General features: G+C 49.3%; 1 protein-coding gene across 3 annotated transcripts in view; it reads left to right on the top strand.

The window, feature by feature from the left end:
* Window positions 1-18455, top strand: part of ENOX2 (ecto-NOX disulfide-thiol exchanger 2) — a 60583-nt gene extending 42128 nt beyond the window's left edge. The window contains exons 9-16 of one of the 3 annotated variants that reach the window (XR_012044722.1): window positions 4432-4546; window positions 7664-7845; window positions 9855-9962; window positions 10801-10857; window positions 12079-12187; window positions 13734-13819; window positions 15055-15283; window positions 17818-17952. Coding sequence is in view for 2 of the 3 variants with exons in the window: in XM_072876735.1 (XP_072732836.1) it covers window positions 4432-4546; window positions 7664-7845; window positions 9855-9962; window positions 10801-10857; window positions 12079-12187; window positions 13734-13819; window positions 17818-17949 (789 nt within the window). In the remaining variant the exon portion in view is untranslated. Of the gene's footprint in view, window positions 1-4431; window positions 4547-7663; window positions 7846-9854; window positions 9963-10800; window positions 10858-12078; window positions 12188-13733; window positions 13820-15054; window positions 15284-17817 lie in introns of all 3 variants that reach the window. The other 2 variants (XM_072876735.1, XM_072876733.1) reach the window with 2 other exon arrangements.
* Window positions 18456-21608: the final 3153 nt, after the last annotated feature.

Genomic DNA, 21608 nt, shown 5'->3' with positions numbered 1-21608 from the left:
AACCACAGAATCACGGAAGGGTTTGGGTTGGGAGGGACCTTCAAAGACCATGTAGTCCAACCCCCCTGCCATGGGCAGGGACATCTTTCACTAGATGAGCTTGCGCAAAGCCCCGTCCAACCCGACCTTGAACGCTTCCAGGGATGGGGCATCCACAGCTTCTCTGGGCAACCTGGTCCGCTGTCTCACCACCCTCATTGTAAAACATTTCTTCCTTATGTCCAGTCTAAACCTGCCCTCTTTTAGTTTAAAGCAGTTGCCCCTACAGGCCTTGGTAAAAAGTCTCTCTCCGTCTTTCTTGTAAGTCCCCTTTATATATTGAAAGGCCGTTGTGGGGTGTACAAATTTAGTGACACAATATCCTCTCTGCATGTTATATATTGAAATGCCGCAATAAGGTCTCCCCGTGGAGCCTTCTCTCCTCCAGGCTGAACAACCCCAACTCTCTCGGCCTTTCTTCCTAGCAGAGGGGTTCCAGCCCTCGGACCATTTCCGTGGCCTCCTCTGGGCCCGCTCCGACAGCTCCATGTCCTCCTGGTGCTGGGGACCCCCGAGCTGGACGCAGTGCTCCAGGGGGTCTCAGCAGAGCGGAGCAGAGGGGCAGAATCCCCTCCCTCCACCTGCTGGCCACGCTGCGGGTGATGCGCCCAGGACACGGTTGGGCTGCGAGCGCACGTTGCTGGCTCACGTCCAGTTTTTCACCCACCAGCAGCCCCAAGTCCTCCTCCGCAGGGCTGCTCCCAGCCCATCCGTCCCCCAGCCCGTGCTGGTGGTGGGGATTGCCCTGGCCCAGGTGCAGGACCTCGCACTTGGCCTTGTTGAACCTCATGAGGTTCACACGGGCCCACCCCTCCAGCCTGTCCAGGTCCTCTGCATGGCATCCCTTCCCTCTAGCGTAAATCTTCTTGTGGTTCTGTGTTTTTCTCAGGTATCGTGTTCCTTATTACAAACTTGGAAAACAAATCTATCCCAGCAAAGCCAGAAGTCATCTTTCACCTTTAAGATTATTTAATATCAAAAGTAAGTCTGGGTGAAGCGGACAGGCTGGTGATCAGTGATCACCACGAGGTCGGGTATATGCAGGCCACCTCCCCACATAGCTGCGACCTGAGAGAAGTCTGTAGAGTTAGATAATACCCAGCCAGTGGCCTTCTGGTAAAAAGCAGATGATCGATCCTTCACAGCGCTGGAAAACTCTAAATGACTGTGTGTTCCTGGGAAGTTTCCAGCTGTGATCTCCCCGTGAGACTGCACTTCTGGGACTTTCTTTCCAAATCCCACTGAGTCAAACCTTTCGTAGTAGCTAAAGGAGGAGCTAACATTTTGTTTTATACCTGGTAAGCCAGGTGGAGAGTCTGATTCGGGTGATGCCTCTACTTTGAGCCCTAGCGCTCCTGTTCTTTCCTGCTTACTGAGCTTGCTTACTGTGACTGGGGTGGGGACACTCTCTCCATTTGGAGCTGTCTTGTGTTTGAAGGTAAGTTCTCCCCGTGGGAAGAGGCTGTGAGACCACTGGTGAGGCCCCTTCCCTTGCTGCTGGGCTCAGCCTGCTGGGCTCCCCCAGCTTAGGGCCTTCTGTTAAAGGAAGGTGGACCCACAAGATGCATCTTCTTGGTACAGCTTTTAGCAGAATTTAATCCTGTGGGTCACCGCATCGGAGAAAAGCCTGGCGGGCAGCTCAGGGAACGGCTATGTGTTGGGGGTGTTAGGCTAGGAAGTCCGGCAAGTCCTGTAGCTGCAGGCAGCTCATTAAGAAGCCACGGAAGCTTGAGACCTGGTGAACCACCGTGCTACGGTAGCTACCAGCCAGCATATTCCCTTGCTTAGGAAGGGCCTCACTCGAGTATTTGGTTTCTCTGATGCTTTTTCCTCTCCCATCCAGGGCTCTCCCTTGGGCGCAGTCAGGGCGCTGGTGGACCATGGCATAGCCTGCTGCGCAGCCCAGCCAAGCCTGGCCCCGCTGTGCTCTGCGCAGCCTTCTCCAGCTTCGAGGCCACTTTAGGCTTTCAGCTGTTGAGCAGAGTCCGTTAAAGACGGGGGGAAGATTTTCCTCTGATCTTCAACCCAGCTGCCATTTTATGGGTGCTCTCTAGGGCAGGCAGCAGTTGCTTTGGAAGTGTAGCCGGCGCTGCCTGTCACGCTCGGATCTGTCTTGTTCTTGCCCTTTCCCCGTTGCTGCCCCCAAGGTGTCCATTCATCCAAGCTGAAAGCATGGTCGTTTTCCCCGTTGGCTGCTCTTGGTGGACGTGTGCTCAGTGGTGGCAAGCAGAGTTTTTGAATGTTTCAGGCCATTAGAATAAAATCTACAAAGAGCTAGACGCTAATTTTATTTCATAAGCAAATCTTCTCTATCTTTTCTCCTATGGCTGTTTCTGGGGTGTATAATCCAAGTGAAGTTGTGGTATACTGACATCGGGCAGGGACACTTGGCCGCCTGTGCTAGCCTCTAGTAAGTATTCTTGACATCTCCATCTCCTTGACTAACTGACTTCTGCATGTTGCTTGTCCTGCTCTGCAGAGGGGATGGAGAGGCTGAGCTAGGTGTTTCCTTGCCTTGAAACGGACTGATGCGTGTCTGTGCAGAGCTCCGTCTCTGCCCAGCGTGAGCTGGCCGGAGCAGAGGACGGAGCAGGGGATCTTGTCCAGAGGAGCAGGTGGGGTTGGCCGGCCCTGCCTGGACAAGGTGAACAGAGCAGAAAGGACACACACAGGCAGGAGTGAGGGATAGGACCTCTGTTCCTTTCTGATCCCAAATGTGGACCAAGGCTGTGACAGAGAGCGGAGCGGATCCCGGCAGCTGGAGGGAGAGTCGCTGTGGTGCAGGCTGAGCACCGGTGGCTGGCACGAGGGGAGCTGGGAGAGAAGCCCCAAAATGCACCAGGATTGGTAAGGGCCGGGAGGTGGCTGGGCAGCCTCTGGCCTCTATCTGCGTACTTGCAATTCCTGCCTCTAACTGCATGCCCTCTGTCTCAGGTAGGTTTTGTTGTTGTAGCCGTGCGGCTGCGTGGCTGAGGCACGGAGCAGGGAGGAACAGAGTGGGCAGCGCTACGGGTCATGGGGGCAATCGTGCTGCAGCAGGGCAAGAGAAGTGCATGACGAGGTAGTACCGGGCACCTTGTAGGCCACTGCTTGGAAGATGCAGGATATGTTGTATGGCAGGAGAAGGAAATGCCAGGGAGATGGCAGCTAGCAGCCTCGGGGGGACATCACCGGTGGAGATGCTGTCACAGGTGAATTGTTAAGTCATGAAGTCATGGTTGTGGGGTTAACTAAAAGGGTTTTATTGATGATTAAACAATGATCAAATGATAATTAATCGATGATGGAATGATCATTAAATGGTAATCAAATGGTGATTATTGAATAACTGAATGGTAATTAAACAGTAATTTGACAGTGGTCAAACACTCTGCTACTTACTACACTTATAATTAAGCTATTGCTGGAGAGATAGATAGACAGATATATAAAAAAATGTTGCTAGCATACGATATGCTTTCAGGCGTAATGTAAAATGTCGCTTACCTCGTTATAGATATCAGATGCCAGGTAAAGGGCCTCTCAGCCTGGAGGGGTAACCTTGAGAGGCATCCCTGCTCAGGGAGGATCACCGCCCTGCAGCCTGCTGCCGTACCGGAGAGCTCAGTGGGCTGGGGGGCTAGGGGTGTCAAGGGATGGACTCACAGTCAAACCCCCTTTGGAGTACGTGCAGGGCGTGCAGCTGTAGCAGCTGTAGTTTGGTCTAGTCCCAGCTCAGGCTGGTACTGTTAGCTCCTGAGAAGATAAGGCCTAGCACGGTTTCTCACGGTTTGCACGGCAGGGCTGACCTCAGTCAGGCACGCTTGTCGGTGATGGCTGAACCAAGGCACTGCTCGCTCAGCGGGGGCATCCCTCGCGGGCGCTGAGCAGGAGAGCGTGCGGTAGGAGCCCGGCAGGGAAGAGGCAGGGCAGAATGGCATCGGGGTAAGAGCGGCACAGCCCTGGGGTGTGTGGGGCAGGGGACAGCACTGATAGCGGTTCGTGGCGGCACGGAGTTACTGGTCTAGGTGCGTGCTGCAAGCAAGCAGACACGAGGTAGTGACGTGAGGTTGGGCAGCGCTGAATGTCGGAGAGGCGTGTGGACATCAAGCCGGGCAGATGTGGGGAGAGGGTTCACCAAGAGTCTGCACTGTGGGCAAGGCTAGGTGCCTGCCCTGGGGCAAAGAGTAGCAGGGAGATGGAAGGGTCGGTAATACCAGTAGCGTTGACAGATTGACTCATGCTAAGTATTGTCCTTGATCTAATAGTCTGTGCCAAATTTTTTTTTATCATTTCCCCTTTCTTATATCATGGAGTTGCATTTTGCAGACTTACATTTCAGCATCTTTTTATCCAACCAATCTGTTCCTTGTAATCTGTATTTAAAAAAACCCTCTACTTTCTGAACCTTAGGAAATTCGTAACATTCATAATGATGAACTAATGGGTATTCGAAGAGAGGAGGAAATGGAAATGTCTGATGAAGAAATAGAAGATCCATCAGAGATGAAAGAAACAGAAGAATCAGGTAAAATCACTTTTTACAGCTCATAAACAAAGTACTTGTCTCTTCACTGGTTTCTTTCAGGAGCCCCATTCTGACTGTTCTGTACCCCAAAATTGTCACAGGCAGAGCGAAATCAACGGCAGTTACCGGAGTTGTTCTCCTCTTGGTGCCTGGTTCTGTAGCCAGTGTTTGTCACTCCTCCCTGCGATGGTCAGGGTCACCTAAAGCTGTGTCTGAACCGCAGTGCCTAGGGAGACGTGCGGGGTTCTCGGAGATGTACATGGAGGAGCTGTAAGCTCCCTGCCACGTCTGCCGGTAACGGCCCAGGCACAGCGGTGCGCGGCTGAGGTCATTTGCACGGCTGCTCTGTGCGGAGCACCCTGCTTGTGCAGCTGCACCGCTGTCGACCTGAGCTGTCCCGTTTCAGTGCACCGCTGATGCCTGCCCAGCACCGGAGACACATTCACACAGCAGCGGGTTCCCATCCCAAGGTGCTGGGCTTCAGCGGAGCTCTGAGCAGCGGCGCTCGGAGAGGGAGCAGCAAGAGTGTGTGGTGGTAGACGTGGCTGTAGTCTTGGCGCAGGGCTGTGCGGTCAGCTGAGTGCTGCTGTATCGCACAGCTTGAAATGCCCTTGGCTGGGACTGACATGAGAACTGCACTGTCCAAATACCCCTTCTCCCTTTGTCTGCAGGAAATAAGATGAATAGTCCAGAAATGCATTGAAGGACTTTCCTGGATATTGAGGTTACAAAGTCAGCTTAGGAAATGCCATCATGAAGGTTGTGTGGGAACTCTGATGTCCTAGTGTTGCAACAACAACACGGTGAATCTCAATGCCAACTCGTTATACAAGGGGAGAAAGAAAAGTGGAGCCATACTGATCTTACTGGTTCACACAAATACTCATGCAGCCGTATACTCACAAGCGTTAAACTGTGTCCCCAAGTAGCCGGTCCAGTAGTCAGGCACCAGGATGTGTCTCCACATGGTCTGTCCAGCGTGCAGGCACCAAGATGCTCGTATCCTGTCGGTCTGTCTGGGATTCCTTCGGGTGTCATGGAGGACAAGGGACACCAGCTATTGAGTCCTCCTAATGCCCTCCAGGCCCTTTCTAGGTTGGTGAGCCTCTACTGGTTTGGGGTCTGCCTTGTTGTACCCGTTAGGATCTTTTGCCTCTCCACTCTCTCCCCCTCTGTGAATTGCTTAGATTTATTCACTGTCCCATTCTTTCTCTCTTCCTGCTACCATTTCCTAAACGGCTTGAATCTGGTCCTAGGCATCAGCAGACAGCCCTGGTTGTGACTCTGGTAACGCACTGCTGAGGACCATAGCGTCCTTCGGGGGTGGCAGAGGCTGGCAAAGCTGTCTGCCCCAGTTGAACTGTTCCAGGGCTGCTTAGAACTGTTGTTTCTCACATGCTGCCATGTCTTTGGTCCAGGTTGCTTCCAGTTTATTCTCTTTGGATGATAACCTGGGAGGAGCCTGCCTTAGCAACCTTTCTGTTCGAGCTGAACTAACATTGTAATGCCTCCAAAGCATTTTCCAGGTGCCCTCTTGCCACCAACCCCTGACCCCGTCTAAGCAAAATTTTTCTGTGGTCTGTTTTACCAGACTCTAAATGCTCTGACTTTTGCTCATCATGCTTTGCTTAGATCATCTGAAGAGAAGTAGCCAGGTCCTTACATTTGTCCTAAGCAATGTAGTTTGTCCCTAAGCTGTCTTCTGCCTCGGAAAACTATGAAAGGCCCATCTCTCCAAACGTTTCTGCTAAAAACATCTAGTCTTTTCTTCCTTCTGAATTCCCTTTCCTGAAAGCAGCAGGAGGACATGTGCTTATTCAGACACCTCCACTTCTCAAAAGGTGCCTTGCTGAGACACCTGCACTGTCTCAGAAACACCGCAGCTTTTTCCTGCTGTTACTGAGCATTTCACTGGCAAATCGGCACAAATCTTGTTGACTACATGAGTGTTTCAGTGACGTTCAGGTACGTTTCCCACTGCCGTGGGCTATGCCAGAGCTATTTATAGGTTGCCGTTGGAAGGCTTTTCTTGCTCGGCAGTGGTCCCGCCTCCCCCTCGTTGCTCCTGAGCTTGCCAGTGCAGCGTACAGGCACGGTTGCCTGTGTCTCAGCTGTAGTAGAAGCTTAGAGAACGTCCTTGCCTGGCCCTGCTCTGTGTGGCCAGATGGTGAATGGGAGCAAAGAGCAGACCCGGCGGCCAAATGACCAGGCAAAGTCTGTCGGCTCTTTGCATTCATAAAGAGCAGGGGCTCAGGAAATGCCATCATGAAGGTTGTGTGGCATGGAAACTGCCTTTTTTTGTCCCGATCCATTTTAGGGAGTCAATTAAAAAACCACCTTGGTTTTCTGATATGAGGAAAGCAGTTTTTGATCTACTGTCCTTCCTTTTGAAATGTCTGGCTGCGCAGAGTGGGGTCCAACACTATTCACTGGCTGGGAGAATGAGTGGGGGCAATTAGATAAAACCCACCCTCTTCCCATGCGGCGTGTCTTGTCTGTCTTCCCTGTCTTCTGAGTGCAGTGTGCGAGTCCCAGGCAAACGTACCTCCACACGCTCTGGCCATGGCCCGAGTGCCAGAGGTAAATAGCAAGGCTATGGGATGTCAGGCTATGCCCTCCACATCATGGGTATGTTTTGAAACCTGCTGAAGCTGTCTGTGCAGCCGTAACGTTATATAATCCCATTCCTGAATTTATCAAGCCCTGTGCAGACAGCAGACGGATGCAGGTGTTTCATCCCATGACTTGATGGAGACATTCTTCTGGCTGAAGGTGCCGGTCGAGCCTGTCCCAGAGTCTTTCAGCTTTGCTGGTTAGGAAATCTGCTTCCTTGCCAGCATGGTCATTTCACCCCAATATGGTTTTTTTTGCCTTTTTTTTTTGGTTTTGTCATCCAACTTAAATACTGCATTCACCACTGAGAGGTGCTCTTTGTCCAGAGGAGCTTGTTTTCTAAAGAGACGTTGCAAACAGTGGTTGGGACAAATTCATTTTGGTACTCTGGATTTGTAACTGGGCGGTGGGAGCTGCGGAGACACTGTGCATTGGGGGAGAGCACCCAAGGACTTCTTGCCCCCAGTTCTTTGACTTTTGATCCCTGCCTGCCTTGTCCTCCAGCGCTGGTATCACAGGTGGAAGCCCTGAAAGAAGAAAACGACAGTCTGCGCTGGCAGCTGGATGCCTACCGGAACGAGGTGGAACTGCTAAAGCAGGAGCAAGGCAAAGCGAGCAGGGATGAAGACACAACCAAGGAGCAGCAGATGAAGCTTCTCCAGCAGGCTCTGCAGGGGATGCAGAAGGTGGGCCCGGACTTTTCTATAGCTATGACCTTGCTGCAAGGGCAAGGGGCTGTGATGTGGAGCAGAAACACAAGCAAAGGCATTTTGTTTTTCAGTGGGATCAAAACTGGCAAACAGGAGCAACTTTCCGTCATTTCCAGTGTTGCCAAAAAAAACCCCAAACAACCAAACATTCAAAACAGTGGTTGCGTATGAACTGATAAGTCACATGGAAACAATCCATAGTTTATGGATTCCTTGTGTGCTCTTTGCTTGACTACACTGTGACTTCTCAAGTACTGAGTCTGTGCTTACCTGCTCCGTAACCACGTGAGATCCTGGTTACCAGCATGAGCAAGAAAGTGGGAAATCCCAAGCTTGCTTTGACACCTTTGCTGAACTTCACTGGGCTTTCATTCTCACAGCAATGTGTAGGGCATGTCTTGTTCTTTGGGGTTTCCCTGGGCTGAATATCGAGCAGTTTGTGTCCTCGTAAACCTTAACAGTAGCCCTTGGGGTATTAAGCCAGACTGATAACCAAGCGTGTAGAGCATATAATAGTTCAGGGAAGCACTTCGTTAAAATAAGAACCTGCAGGAATGCTGTGAAGGCTGTGGTTGTTCTCTGGATGGACGTGACACATGAACTGACAGCACTGGTGTTTGCGATGTTGGAGCTGGCAGGAAAAGACTTCGGTAGTCACCGTCAGCCTTCAGTGCGGGAGGAAATGGCAGGAATTGCAGGACATAACAGATTTCCCTTTTCGCAGGTGTCAGGCAGGTCAAATTTCTCTTTACACTGCTACAAGCATGAATGGTGCTGGGGGAATACTCTGGAGGAACTGCCTAGATGAAAAAGTTTGTTTGTAACTGTTAATGAATAGGATTACGAATCTTTTTTTTTCTTTTTTTTTTTTCCTAGTTGAGGGAGAAAAATATTAAACAACTGATCAGGGCTGTTTTAAGCATGGAAGAAAGCATTCACTGAAATATATATATATTTATGTATCCTGGTTTGACTTAGGAAAGCTGCTAGGCTAGTGCCTTTGCCGTATTAGTAGTTAAACTTTTCTCCTCCTGGTGACTTCATCTTGCCTGTTTCTGGGAGGCCCGCTGCTGTTAGCAGTTTGCTGAGCACTGTTTTCTTCTGGCTGTAGTGGGAGATCAATCATACTTTTCCTCTGTCGCCTGTGTTGGTTTGTTTAGTTAGGTTTTTGTACTCCTCTGCTTTCCCTATGGCCGCATTCAAGATTTTACTTGATTCAACAATTTTGCTCTGCCAGCAGACTGTTATACACAACCACAGTTTGGCTCTCCTTGAGAGACACCAGGTTGGGCCCGAGAATGTCATTCTGCTTACCTGTGAGGCGTGGGCTGTGGTTCACTACCCAGCCTTTCTCCTGAGCTTTGCCAGGCAAGGGAGCGCGCCGCTCGCTGTGGTGTTTGTTGCAAGCACCCTGCGCTGCTGGGCTGATGCCCAGGGTGGGCAGCAGTCATCGCATTTTCCCGCAGTGTGGAGTTGTGCAAATAATAGTGCAAATCTCCTTATCTAATAGCTGTTTCAGAGTATTTTCTTGCGTTGCAAGGCACCTCCGTGTTAATGTGGGGCTAGAGATCTAGGAAGACTTTAAGGTGACTTCCCCAGGTCCCTTGTTTCTGTGCTGCTCTTTCCCGTGTGCTGACTGTTTGTAGCGTGAACCAGACTGGGGCAGAGGAGGAGTTGCCTTTACCATGGGTCAGGCCCGCAGTCGAGTGCACGGCACATGCTTTATTTCAGGGACAGGGAAGGTTTGTTGATGATGGAATTACTGCCCCATGTTTACAAAGTCATGCTTTTTTTGTATGCTAGTAGGCAAAGACGTTCCTAAGGTACATTGTAGAAAAGATTTCTTCTTGTTGTATACTTAACCTTTAATTGTTCTGAATATGATCTGTCTGGTCTTCATGGAAAAGCCCTTATTCATTTTATGTTCTTTAAATAGTAGGAGGTGAAAAGCAGGTTAAGAACTGAGTTTATCTTTTCTCTTCCAGCATCTTTTGAAAGTACAAGATGAATACAAAAAGAGAGAAGCTGAGCTAGAAAAAGTGAAAGAAGACAAACTAAAAATAGAAACATTGTTAGAAAACCTGAAGGAGCAGGTATGTGCCATCTCGGTGCTTCCTTATTCTCAGTAGCGAATGCAGTCCTTGGATTTCATGGTCCCTCATGAGCGCAGTGAAGGACAGAGGGTAGAAGATGCCTAGCCCTGGCTTAGGAGCAGTCGTCTTTGGAAAGCTAGACAAAGTACCTGCCACGTTGGGGGATGTATATCGGTAATGAACTTCCTGATTGCTTCATGTACCAGGGAGACCATCTACATAAGCAACTGTATCAATGAAAGATTAACTTTTGTTTTATAGTATACAGTGGTATTGCAGCTGAAATGTGTTCTTCTGCAAGCCGAGCTTTAAAAGATAAGAAAACAGGGTCTCAATTATCAAACATTGATTTTTAGATTTGCATTTTAGGGACGTGTTTTTATCTGACCTCCATAAAACACTATTGAATTGAAAGGTTTTGTCGGTGTTATAATATTCTTATGCGTGTTGGATTTATTCTAAACATAAATACATACTGTTTCTTCTCAGATGTGATCCACTCTCTCTTTTGATTGCGGACCCATGCATGAATCTAAAGTTGCTTGGTCCTCTCCTGTTATAGCACAGTCACAATTACACAGACAGACAAGAAACATTACGTAGCACTTCTCACTGAGGACCATAGAGCCAAATCCGAGGTCTTGTCTTGTCTCAGATTTTCAATCTTTAGCCCCACCTTTTTGTGCCATGAGCTGGGAAGATAATAAATGTCTTTCTGGTGATTAAAAATGGCTTTGTATCCCAGTAATCTTCAGTGCAGGAGCTTCAGTGCCTGGTATCAAAGAACAGAAATAACAGCCTATTATCAATAATCTTCCTTTTCTTTACCTGTATGTAGCAAAGCATAGCAGATGAAGAGGACAAGGAGAGAGATGCAATTGATTGTCAAGGGAATGTAAGTCCAAGAGTTTCTTTTCTGCTACTTTAGTCAGAATATCTTACTGAGGGAAGTAATTACACCTCATTGTAAAATGAGCCATATTTTAAACTTTGGTTTGTCGTGAAGTGTATAAGTGCGGTACATACAGACTGTCTCTACGTGCAGATTAAAATCATCGAGTTGTCCATTGCTAGCAGCTTCTGGCTGGAAGAACAGTAGGTATTTGCAACACTGTGATGTAGAAATGGGGTTTGGTGTGCAAGATAGTTGGTTGCACTGTTATTTCAACTAGCCTTCAAAAATATCTGTTGGACCTCCAAGAGAAAGCAGGCAGTGCGTTTCTGGTATCACACTGCTGGCTGAACTGCAGTCCCTGTGTCAGCCTGAAGCTAGCTCCGTTTCCGCAGTGCAGACCTTTACTTTCTCCTGCAGAAGCAATTATAGCCTGCTTAGGCCAGGACTGCAGAGTTTGTCCTGTGTAGTTGAGAACTGGGCTGGCCTAAGAAGCTAAGCAGCAAACCCAAGGGGCCATTGAATTCTATCTTTGTTATTGGCCCAAGTCCAGCCCATTTCACTAGTGACTGGAGGCTATTTCCAGTTATAGATGTCTGTAGCTCAGATTACTGGAATTCCACATAAAACTTAGGAATAAAAGAAAGTCCTGCTTTTAATGCACCCACCAAGTCTTTGCATCACTGGCAGTATTGTGTTTATTTTGGGGATAATAAATTATGCAAAGTTCTGTTTTAATTCAGTACCGCAAACTCAAGTCAAGGACAGTCTGATCCTAAACCCTGTGCAGCCATTAGGCACTTGGTTAATCATATTGCCTCAGTTTAGGCATCTGAGAAATAAACATCTGCATCTGAATTAGTCACTGCAAGGCTTGCTTTCTAGTCTGTTTTTTCTTTTATTATATAAACTAAGGCCCTTCTAGAGCAGACGTCATACCAGTGAACAGGGCTGATAAAGTGTGTGCTGTGGTGCCTCGCATAACTTCATGGGCTTTTAATGTAACCTGATAATCCGGACGCAGCAGCATGAACATCGCTGTGCTTTGGTGGAAGCATTTTGCAAAACCAACAGTAGCTATGGCAATGCGATGAATGCAGTGACTCACGGAAACAGGAAAACAAAAATACAGACTCTGTCAAGACTGAGCAAGGCGCTGCTTGATGCGTCAGGGAGCCTGCTGTGCTGCTGGTGTGTGGAACGGGCCCTGTGGTTTTTTGGCAGGAGAGCAGTACATCCAGAGTTTGTGCGTGCAGCCAGGAGAAGGAATGTCCGGTTGAGAAGACACTGAGCACTAGTCCTGTGAAATCTGAACGAGAAGTTCTGTTAGTTGGTAAGTTCTTTCGATGGGCTTGGTGACAATGCTGGAGACCTGAACTGAGTGGGACTTACTTCAAGGTGGCCTCGCAGCTCCCACTGGCCACCTCTTGTTCCTTTGGTTATGCCAATGGCGATGGGAGTCCTGGAACCGAGGAAAGCCTCGAGCCTCGGTGGGGTCAGGGTTTCACCTTGTGCATTGCTCGTGTGGAAATCTTGTGCTGCGCACCTTTCAGTCAAACCACACGCATGCAGAGGGGGCTTGTGTGTAGTGACAGTCCAGCTCAGCGCGTACTGGAGTGCAAGTTGCTCTTCTGGGAGGCATCGCTGAAGGGCAGTAAGTTACAGAGGAGGGTCTGTCTGCGTTCGGTTAGAGCCTAATCAGCCTTACGGGATCCTAAGCAGTGTCACAGGCTCTAAGACTTTAATCAGCTTGAGCATTGCAGCACCTCACAGCGTGGGTGACGTGGGGACGCACACAGCAGTAAGGCACACCGTTAGGTCAGGCGTGGGGTGCCTTGGACCCCAAGCAGATAAGCTCTTCTAGCTTAGAAGCTGTAGCCAGAGAGGAAGGAAGGGTGGAGAAAGGTGGCAGGGAGAGAAGGCCAGGCTCACTGGGATGAGAAATATGGCCAGCATTTTGAAGTGATGCTCACAAAGGGATTGGTGACCTCTGATTTAGAGCGCAGGTGTATCTGCTACCCTTTTTGTTTCCTTTCCCCTTGCCTATTCCTAGTACTATTGAAAAATAACCGAACATGGCTGCTATGACTTTTCAGCCCACGGCACTGGGTAGTTGGGGATTTTCTGGAGCATTGAAAAGGAGGAACAGAAGTCCTTGTCTTGATGGGACAAGGCATTTTCTTTAGCTAATTGTTACTCAGCCAAGTTCTCCTTAGCCATCCCTCTACATCTGATCTGAGAATAACAATAAATCATTTATTGTTATCCAGATGGATCTGTTTGTGCCAGATCATGGGCTGGTTCCTGCATTGAGAGGGAAGGGACTTTGGGGAAAACCAAAGGCACAGCCTTTGTCTGCAGATGGTGCTCAGAAATGCAAGTCAGTCTTTTTGATATACAGACCTGTCCATGAGCTGGAAAGGAATCTCTTCGTGACAGGGTGCAAACGTGGGTTGCTCTATTTAACCGGGTGCTGCAAAACTGTTGGGGTGGGACACACGTGCCACTGCTGCGCTCCCCATTTGACTTCTGTCTTTTCCTGCTCCTTGGCCTTTGACGGTACAGCTGGAGGAGAGCTCTGCTTTCCCTCTCCTTGGGCCCTGCATCCCCATGTGTGTGATAATCTCAGTGTGGTTCGTCACTGGGCACGTTACCAGTACTGGGCAAAGAGTGAGAGCGGTGAGGTCTGTTTTAAGTGCTGACCAGCCGCATTGGTTAGCTGTTGTTTCCTCTGCAGTCTATGAGCCAAACCTCACTGTACTTAAAACCAAAAATGCCCACTTAGATCCCTCTGTGCTGTGCCACTAGTAACAGAGAGCTGGTGTTCTCGGCTGGCTTTTGTCTCCTGAGAATGATGTTTGTGGTGTTCCTTTCCCCAGGAATAATTTCGACGTTTCTTCACGTGCACCCATTTGGAGCAAGCATAGAGTACATCTGTTCCTACCTGCAGCGTCTGGACAGCAAAGTAGGTGTACCAGCACCTCCAGTTCCCTGAGCCAGCCTGGGCAGCGTGTTTGTGCCCCGAGTGCGTTCGGTCTGTGTGGCTGGTAAAGAGCTTCACTCCCTCCCTGGGGACGGTGCGGGGCTTGGACAGGAGGAACTGGTGTGTATTAGCTGGAATAATTTGCTGGAAGAGGACAAGGGAAGGGGTGAACTTTCTTAGAATCACAGAAGGGTTTGGGTTGGGAGGGACCTTTCAAGATCATCCAGTCCACCCGCTGCCGTGGGCAGGGCCCCCTTTCACTAGATCAGGTTGCTCAAAGCAGCCCAGCTTCTGGCTTAGCCCTCACACAGCTGAATGTGAACATAAATACAGGTGATGGTCTCGCCGCAGATGTTCATGTGTAATCCTGCTCGTAATTCAAGAAAACCCTTTGACAGTAAGTGTATTTTGCAGCAGTGAATTCCATCTTTAAAATCTCCATCTAAAATGTATTTTTGTTTATTCTGTTTAAGTTTGCTGCCTCTGTTTCCCTTATCCTTATGACCTCTAAGGAAAAGAGCAACCACCCTGCCTCTTGCCTACTGTTTATCTTCTAACATCTGCCGTGCCACTGGTTGTATATATTATCTCTAAACTGAACAGTCATAGTGTTTTTGTGTCTCTGAGCAACGTTTTTCCACATTTCTGGTCTTGTAGCCCTTCACTGAGCTTTTTCTGTCTCTGTTTTGATACTGTCAGTGAAGTCATTTTTAGGAAGGTGCTGTGCAAGGGCCTGATACTACAAAAGCATAAATGCTGAATCACAGTCCCTGCTACAGGGGTCTGTGCTAAGTGGGGGGATTGAGTCCTGGGTGCAGGGGTCAGGAGGGGCAATAACAAGAGCAGCGCTCCTGCGTTTTCTTTAGAACAACAAGAAGCTGCTCTTTCCTGCGGTATTTCTGTGTATCGCTGGCTTCAGACTCCTTTTCAGAGTAAATGGGGAGGGACTGTGCAAAGGCTTCTGAATGCTCAAGGAAATTACATCTCGCTCCTCTGCCATACCGTTCTTCGGTTGTCTTTCCTTCAAGTGCCCCAGGAGCAGGAGACTTACCAGCAGGGGAACCATCTCTTGTGATTGGAACTTTTTCAGCTGCCTTTGTTTATAACTTACTGTTTAATTTTCCCCATTTTAAGAAAGCACGGCTCGTTGGCCTGTGTCGTCCAGGATCGCTCCAGCCCTTTAAAGACATATTTAATAATTTATCTTCTCATTCTAGTTCTGAATTTGTCTATGAGGTGAACAGCTGCCTTTATTTTCCTTGGAGCTCCTAAAGAAATGCCATCATATTGTTCATCTGACTTCTGGTACTTCCTCTTTGGGATCCACAGTGTAGAAAAGGGCTACTGGAGGTTTCTACAATAAGCTTAGCAGAAAAGCCCTGTGAAAAGCGCACCCTTTAACCTCCGGAATGGCATCAGTCTTTTTCATTGTTTGCTGACACTCAGGTAAACACATCAGCCTGCTGACTTGCACAAGTCTTTTGTGCGCGGTCACTTGAAAGGAAGTCTTCCCATTTGTTCTTCAGGTTACGTCTTAGCTCTTTTGTCTCCCTCTTGATTATTGCAGGAGCTAGGTATTAGTTGGGCGTGTGGCTTTTAACGTCTAGCAGATCTTTGGGCTTGAGGTGGGGTAGGAGTGGGGGGAGCACTTGAGAGCAGAACCTGGTTTCTTGAAGCTGCCAGCAGGAAAGGAAGAGGAATATCATTCTCCTGTTCCCTGCCCATCAGTCTCTCCAAGAAGGCCAGCAGGTCAGCAGACAGTGCAGAAATTAAGACCAAGGGTGGTTTGAAGCCATGAAACAGTCCTTACAGAAAGCCTCGGCAGCACTGTGAGCGTCGCAGGTGCTGAGCAGTGTAGACGATGCTCCTCCTGGGGTGTCCGCTCTCTGTTTCGTGTCTTAGGTTGGACCTCTGCCTTACCAAACCCATTGCCAGCCTGAGCTTGTGCTCTTTCTGTCTCTCTCAAAACTTGGACTGTTGTTTCTGCCTGACTGCAAAACAGCGTGATGACAAAAGCGCATCCATCCAATGCAAATCCATCTTGCAAAGCAGGTGCTCTTGATCTTTGCCACATGTTGCACACATTTTGAAAACTGTGGACCTGCAATTACTGCCAAAGGGATTTCGGAGGAATGCGCTTGCGCTAATGAAGGCTTAAAACTGAACATACTTTCTGTGTACATTGTCTTCCCTGGGGTAAGTGGTGCCCTGCACTCTTGGAAGGAAAAACCTTTTCTCCCTAGCTAAGTGCTAGCTGAAAACTAATTCATGCTGGCAGACGCAGAAAGTAAGTGAATCAAAAGAACAATGTAATGCCTCCTTGAGAAGGTCAGAGTCAAACGTGAGTTTGGAAGGATGGTAGGGGAAGCGACCCAAGATTATCTCCTGGAAGATCCAGTTATGCGTTGAATGGGAGACCATGAAGTGGGATCAGGCTTGACGATACAGAGCAGTCAAACTGAATCCACTGTGGCAAGGGTGAAAATGAAACATCAGCAGGAGGTGCGCTGTCTATACCTGGCTTAAAGCACAGCCCTGGAAACTCAGTGCCGCAACTACAGAGCTACAAACTCTGCAAGCTGTAAAGGGAGTTAAAAACAGAGACAGCGACTGTGGTAGATCAACAGGACACGTACAAAGGATGTCACATTGCGCTGCACTGTTGGAAAATATCCATGTTTTTATCCAAAAATGCTCTGCCTAACCAGCAGGTGATGAGGTTATTGTGCAGAGATAGCTCTGAACGTGTGTCAAAGCAGTCCCAAATACACAGCAGAAGCAATCGTGAATTCTTCTGCATATAACAAATAAGGTTTTAATTTTTCTGCTGCCATAAGAAAACCATAGCAGGCAATTGAATATAAGGTGGACACAGCCTTTGCACTCTTTATATGTCCTGAAACTGTTAACTTGCAGCATCTTAAAAGTTTTTTCACTTGCTGAACTTTACTTGTATCTAGTAAATGCCTGAGCAGTCAAGTTTACGGGCCTGCCCGCCTATGTGCGATTGACTTTTGATGCAGATTGTATAGCTGGTGTGTGACTGGGTGAAGACGCTGGCAGGTACGTGCACTGCTTCAACCCCATGAAAACCCTACAGAGGCTTTCGTTTCAGCTCTTACAGGGCACAGCGGTGAGGCAACACGTAACTTTGCCAGTGTTTTTAGAAGTAAGATGCAGCTGTATGAGAAAACCACGTAACACGTTATGCTTCCTACCACTCGCCATGTTACGGAAGCTTATAAAGCTACCGCAGAGAGTGCTTCCTGAAGAAAGGTGCCACCAGTCATCTTGAAAGGCGGCAGGGTGACATCCCCGGGCCTGCGCCAGCGCTCTGGTCTGGTTGGGGCAGGAACTGGGTGGATCATTCTCCACCATGGGTCACTACCTGAATCAGGAGTCTGGTTTGACAAGCCTTTGGTCTGACCCACTCTAGCAAATCTGTCCACCTTATATGTTTAGGTTTCTTTTCTGCAGCGGTGTAACCTCCGGATCTTGTATCTTAGCTCTGTTTGAGCAACTCCTGTGCTGTTGGGGACATGGTAGCTGCGCTGTAGATGAATGCTTGTGGCTGTGCGGAATGTGAATATAAATTCCCCACGTCCCTGATTTCTGTACCCAGTAACCGAGCACTCTATTCTTGAAGCGATGGTAAAAGTACTCACCGTTCCGTTACTTAAATGCTTGGGAGTTTTTAATCTATTATCTTGCATTTCACAGTGGAAAAAATTAGGACAGTCCTTTTACCCTTATTTCTGGTGTTTGTTATATCTGCAGCCATCTCACCCCGAAGTGTGACAGTACACAACTCCTGCCGTCCCAAGATTATCACCATGAGTATTTGGACAGGACGTCTAGGGAAAGCCGAGGTGTACTTTAGCAATTAAATGTGTTTGAGCTTGAATATTGCCAGTCATTACAGGGCTTCCGTGACCAAAAGTGCCTTCATTTTTAGTGACATTTTCCTTCTGTTTTCACAGATTTGCACCGCGGAAGTGGAAGTTCTCATGACTCGGCTCCAGAACACGTTCCGGCAGGAGCTGAGTGGGGTTGGGGCCAGCCTAGAGAAAAGGTGGAAGTTTTGTGGCTTTGATGGATTGAAAATGACTTGAGCTTTGACTTAACGCTGAAAACAACAGCAGGATATGTACGCCAAGAAGACCTGGGATGCCTCTTACCTCTGTTCATGATGATTATCTTGCACGCATCACGGACTTGGGTGGTATAATATGTAAGTGAAACTGTAAGTCCAGAGCAGCACTGGAAGAAACTTCAAGTTCTGTAGCTTCTTTGATCAGTTATTTGTTAATGGGCAAGTGCTGTTCAATATATTTTGTGAAAAAAGTTCATGTCTGATATTTTTAAGGACAGCGTGTTGACTGTGTGTTTTGCCAATGTTGTATGTGTTTTGTGTGCCCAAGTCTCTCATCCTGTACCTTCTTTTTACTGGTAGGAACAGCCATAGACTGTCCTCTGAAGCAACAACAGAGAGGCATTTTCCGGTTTCTAGGACCACAAAAAGGAAAAAAACCCCATTTTTTTAGACATTTCTATGATTAAAAACTGAGGTTTTAAATTAAAAACAGAAGAAGATTTAGATGACTCGGAGTTCTCTGAGCCAAACGGTTGGTTCTTTTTCATGCTATTTTCTCTACTAGTGGTTCAACAGTTAAGCTAAGATGAAGGCAGTGTCACTAGGAGCCGAGTGTGATGCTGGCAGTGCCACTGGTGGTCTGTGCGTTGCAGAGTCAGTCTGTAAATACTTTTTTGCATGGGAAGGGTATTTAATTTTCATTGATCTGGGTGGAGCAGAGAGCCTACATCAGACCTCTGTTTTAGTAATGGCTTACCACCAGATTGCTTCACCCACTTTGCTTTGGAGACCGAGCTTCTGAAAGTGCTTCAAGCAGCACAGACTTTTCTCCTCCTGAATCTTCCCAAAGGCTGTTCCTCGTGTTCTCGGTAAATGCCAGGCTCCTCCCCAACCCTCTGCAGAAGGTTAGTAAGATGTAGGGTAAAATGCCTCGGCCCATCGATCCAGGCTGTCCAGGTCCCTCTGCAGAGCCTTCCTCCCCTCAGTAGATCAACACTCCCGCACAACTTGGTGTCATCTGCAAACTCACTGAGGGTGCGCTCGATCCCCTGGTCCAGACCATTGATGAAGATATTAAACAGGACTGGCCCCAGCACCGAGCCCTGTATTGTGACCGGCCGCCAGCTGGATCGTCAAGCTCTAGACAGTCAAAACGCTCCCTGACATGCAGGGCTACCCCACCGCCTCTCCTTCCTTGCCTGTCCCTTCTGAAGAGCTTATAGCCGTCCATTGCAGCACTCCAGTTGTGTGAGCCAGCCCACCATGTTTCCGTGATGGCAACTATATCATAGTTCTCCAGCTGCACAACGGCTTCCAGCTCCTCCTGTTTGTTGCCCGTGCTGTGTGCGTTGGTGTGGATGCACTTCAGTTGGGCTGTTGATCCCGCCACCTTTTTGGGGGGAGAAGCCCTAATTCCTATGTGACTGTTCTCGGGCACTTCTGTGGTTTCTAACACATCAACAACCCTTGTCTTTGCTGCCGCCTGGATCTCCATCCCCTACCCCCAGCGAGATGGCTAAGGTGCTGCGCACAATAGTACGGGGACGTTTCAAACGTGCTCCAGTGTACTCAGCACATTGTGGAGCAGATGGAAGGACCTTGCTAGCACACCGTCCCTCAAACATTGGCGTGCCACCCCCAGGCTTATCTCTAGCGAGCCTGGTTTTATCCCTTTTCCCCCTTCAAATCTAGTTTAAAGCTCTTTCAGTGAGCTCTGCTGACTCCTGTGCAAAGATCCTTTCCCCCTTTGAGACAGGTGCACCCCCTCTGTCGCCAGCAGCCTGGTGTAGTGTAGACCCACCCATGATCAGAAAAACCCCAATTCTGCTGGTGACACCAGGCTCGGAGCCAGGTACTGATCCGCTGGCTCTGCCTGTTTCTCCCCTCGTCGTTCCCTGCAACTGGAAGGGTAGAGGGGAACACTACTGATCCTTTAACCCCTCGTCCCAAGGCCCTGAAGTCTCACTTGATTGCCCTTGGACTTCTTATTGCAACTTCATTGCTGCCTACCTGAAAAATCCATAATGGATAATAATCTGAGGGCCGTACCAGGGTAGGAAGCTTTCTCTTCACATCTTCAACCCAGGCCCCAGGCAGGCAGCAGACTTCCCCGAGAAGTGGGTCCGATCTGTATATTGGGCCTTCTGTTCCCTTCAGGAGAGAGTCTCCTATGACAACGACCCGTCTTTTTTTCTTTATGGAAGCAGTTTTGATGCAGCGCGTAGGCCGATGTAACCTTGGTGCCTCCCCCAAGCTAGATGAACCATCGTCCCCGTCATTGTTCGGTTCCACTTGCAGAGCCTCGTACCTGCTATGCGCGGGCACCTGGGGAGGTGGGGCAGTCACAGAGGAGACGCGCCTGCTGCGCCGGGCAGGAGCTGGTCACCGTTGCCCCATCCCTTCAGTGTTCAGCCGGGCGGAGAGAGGACAGGGTAGTCCGTGTTCAGCAGAGGCCTCTCCTTAGGAAAATGAGGAAAGAAACCTTAGAAAACGGGACTGTTTGAGAGCCCAGAGGGCAGACACGGTCAGAGCACACAGGAGTCAGGAAAGGCACGTCCTTGACTCTGCGTGCAGAGGAGATCGGCTGGATGAGCGGGGCGCGGCGGCTGGATTTAACCTAAAACGTGGAAGCTGATGCGGCAGAAGGACTCGTCATGCCCCGGTCCTCCGGAGTGTGGGGTGCGGGGTGGGAGCTGTGATTTGGACAGGCCACCTTGGCCAGCGAGAGACCCATCCTGTGGGAGCTGGTGTGGCCGAGGCTGTCTTCTGCAGTTTCACGGTGGACCGGGCAAGGTTGTTCTGTGGGGCAGCAGGAGGGAGCGGAGCTGGGACCTACGGAGCGATGGCTCTGTGCTGGAAAAGCAAGGAAGGGCCAGATGGGTGCTGGGTCCTGCTTCTTCCCCTCTCCAGGCTTTCTTTACCAAGGCCCTTCCAGAGGGACGGAGGTTTCCCTGAAACCTTGTGTGCTCTTTGCCACCAGGAGAAATCTGTTCTGCCGTTGGGCTCCCCGGACAGCGAGGAGGCAAGCGGGATGCCGCTGCAGGTGCCAAACGCTCTGTCTCCGGAGGGCTCTGGGGGCGGGTGCCTCCTGGAGCAGCTCGCTTGGGTGCAGGCAGCGGGAATGGGTGAAAGGAACCTTTCTGTCGGGACCGGGCTGCCCGCTCTCCTTGCTCCTGGCACCGAAGGCTTGCAACGCTGGAAGCAGATGAAAACCCTTCTAAAGAAATGTTCTGAATAGCTGTGTCACTGCAGATGAACATTGTGTTTTTAAGGAATAAACGGGTTTTTTTATGGGCAAATCTTGGCCCTGCTGCTTTCTTTTTCTCACCTAGCTTACGTTGGCTGCTACAGGAAAGGAGGAGCTCCAGCCCAAGTCCTCTGCCAACATGGGGCTTCACCGTCCTTGTAGTAAATTTCCAGAGCGTTCACAAATATCGGGCCAGCAAGTGGTCAGTGGCAAACGGCTACGAAACGTTCCCTGCTTCCTCTCCAGCTTCTTTTGAGGTTTTACTCAACAGGCAGTGAATTCACAGTCTGCGACCTCCTCCTTCCTTCTTTAAAGCAGATGGAATTTGCTGATCATGGCAGTGTTTGGGCCGGACATCTGGTGCAGCACAGCAACACAAGTTTATATTTGGTGACAAAGATGGGCAATGAGGCGATGCACAGAGAAAACGG

Source organism: Ciconia boyciana, chromosome 12 (assembly GCF_034638445.1).
Source record: "Ciconia boyciana chromosome 12, ASM3463844v1, whole genome shotgun sequence".
NCBI lineage: Eukaryota > Metazoa > Chordata > Aves > Ciconiiformes > Ciconiidae > Ciconia > Ciconia boyciana.
The sequence above is the reverse complement of the archived record's forward strand: the minus strand, read 5'-3'. Positions and strand labels throughout refer to the sequence as shown.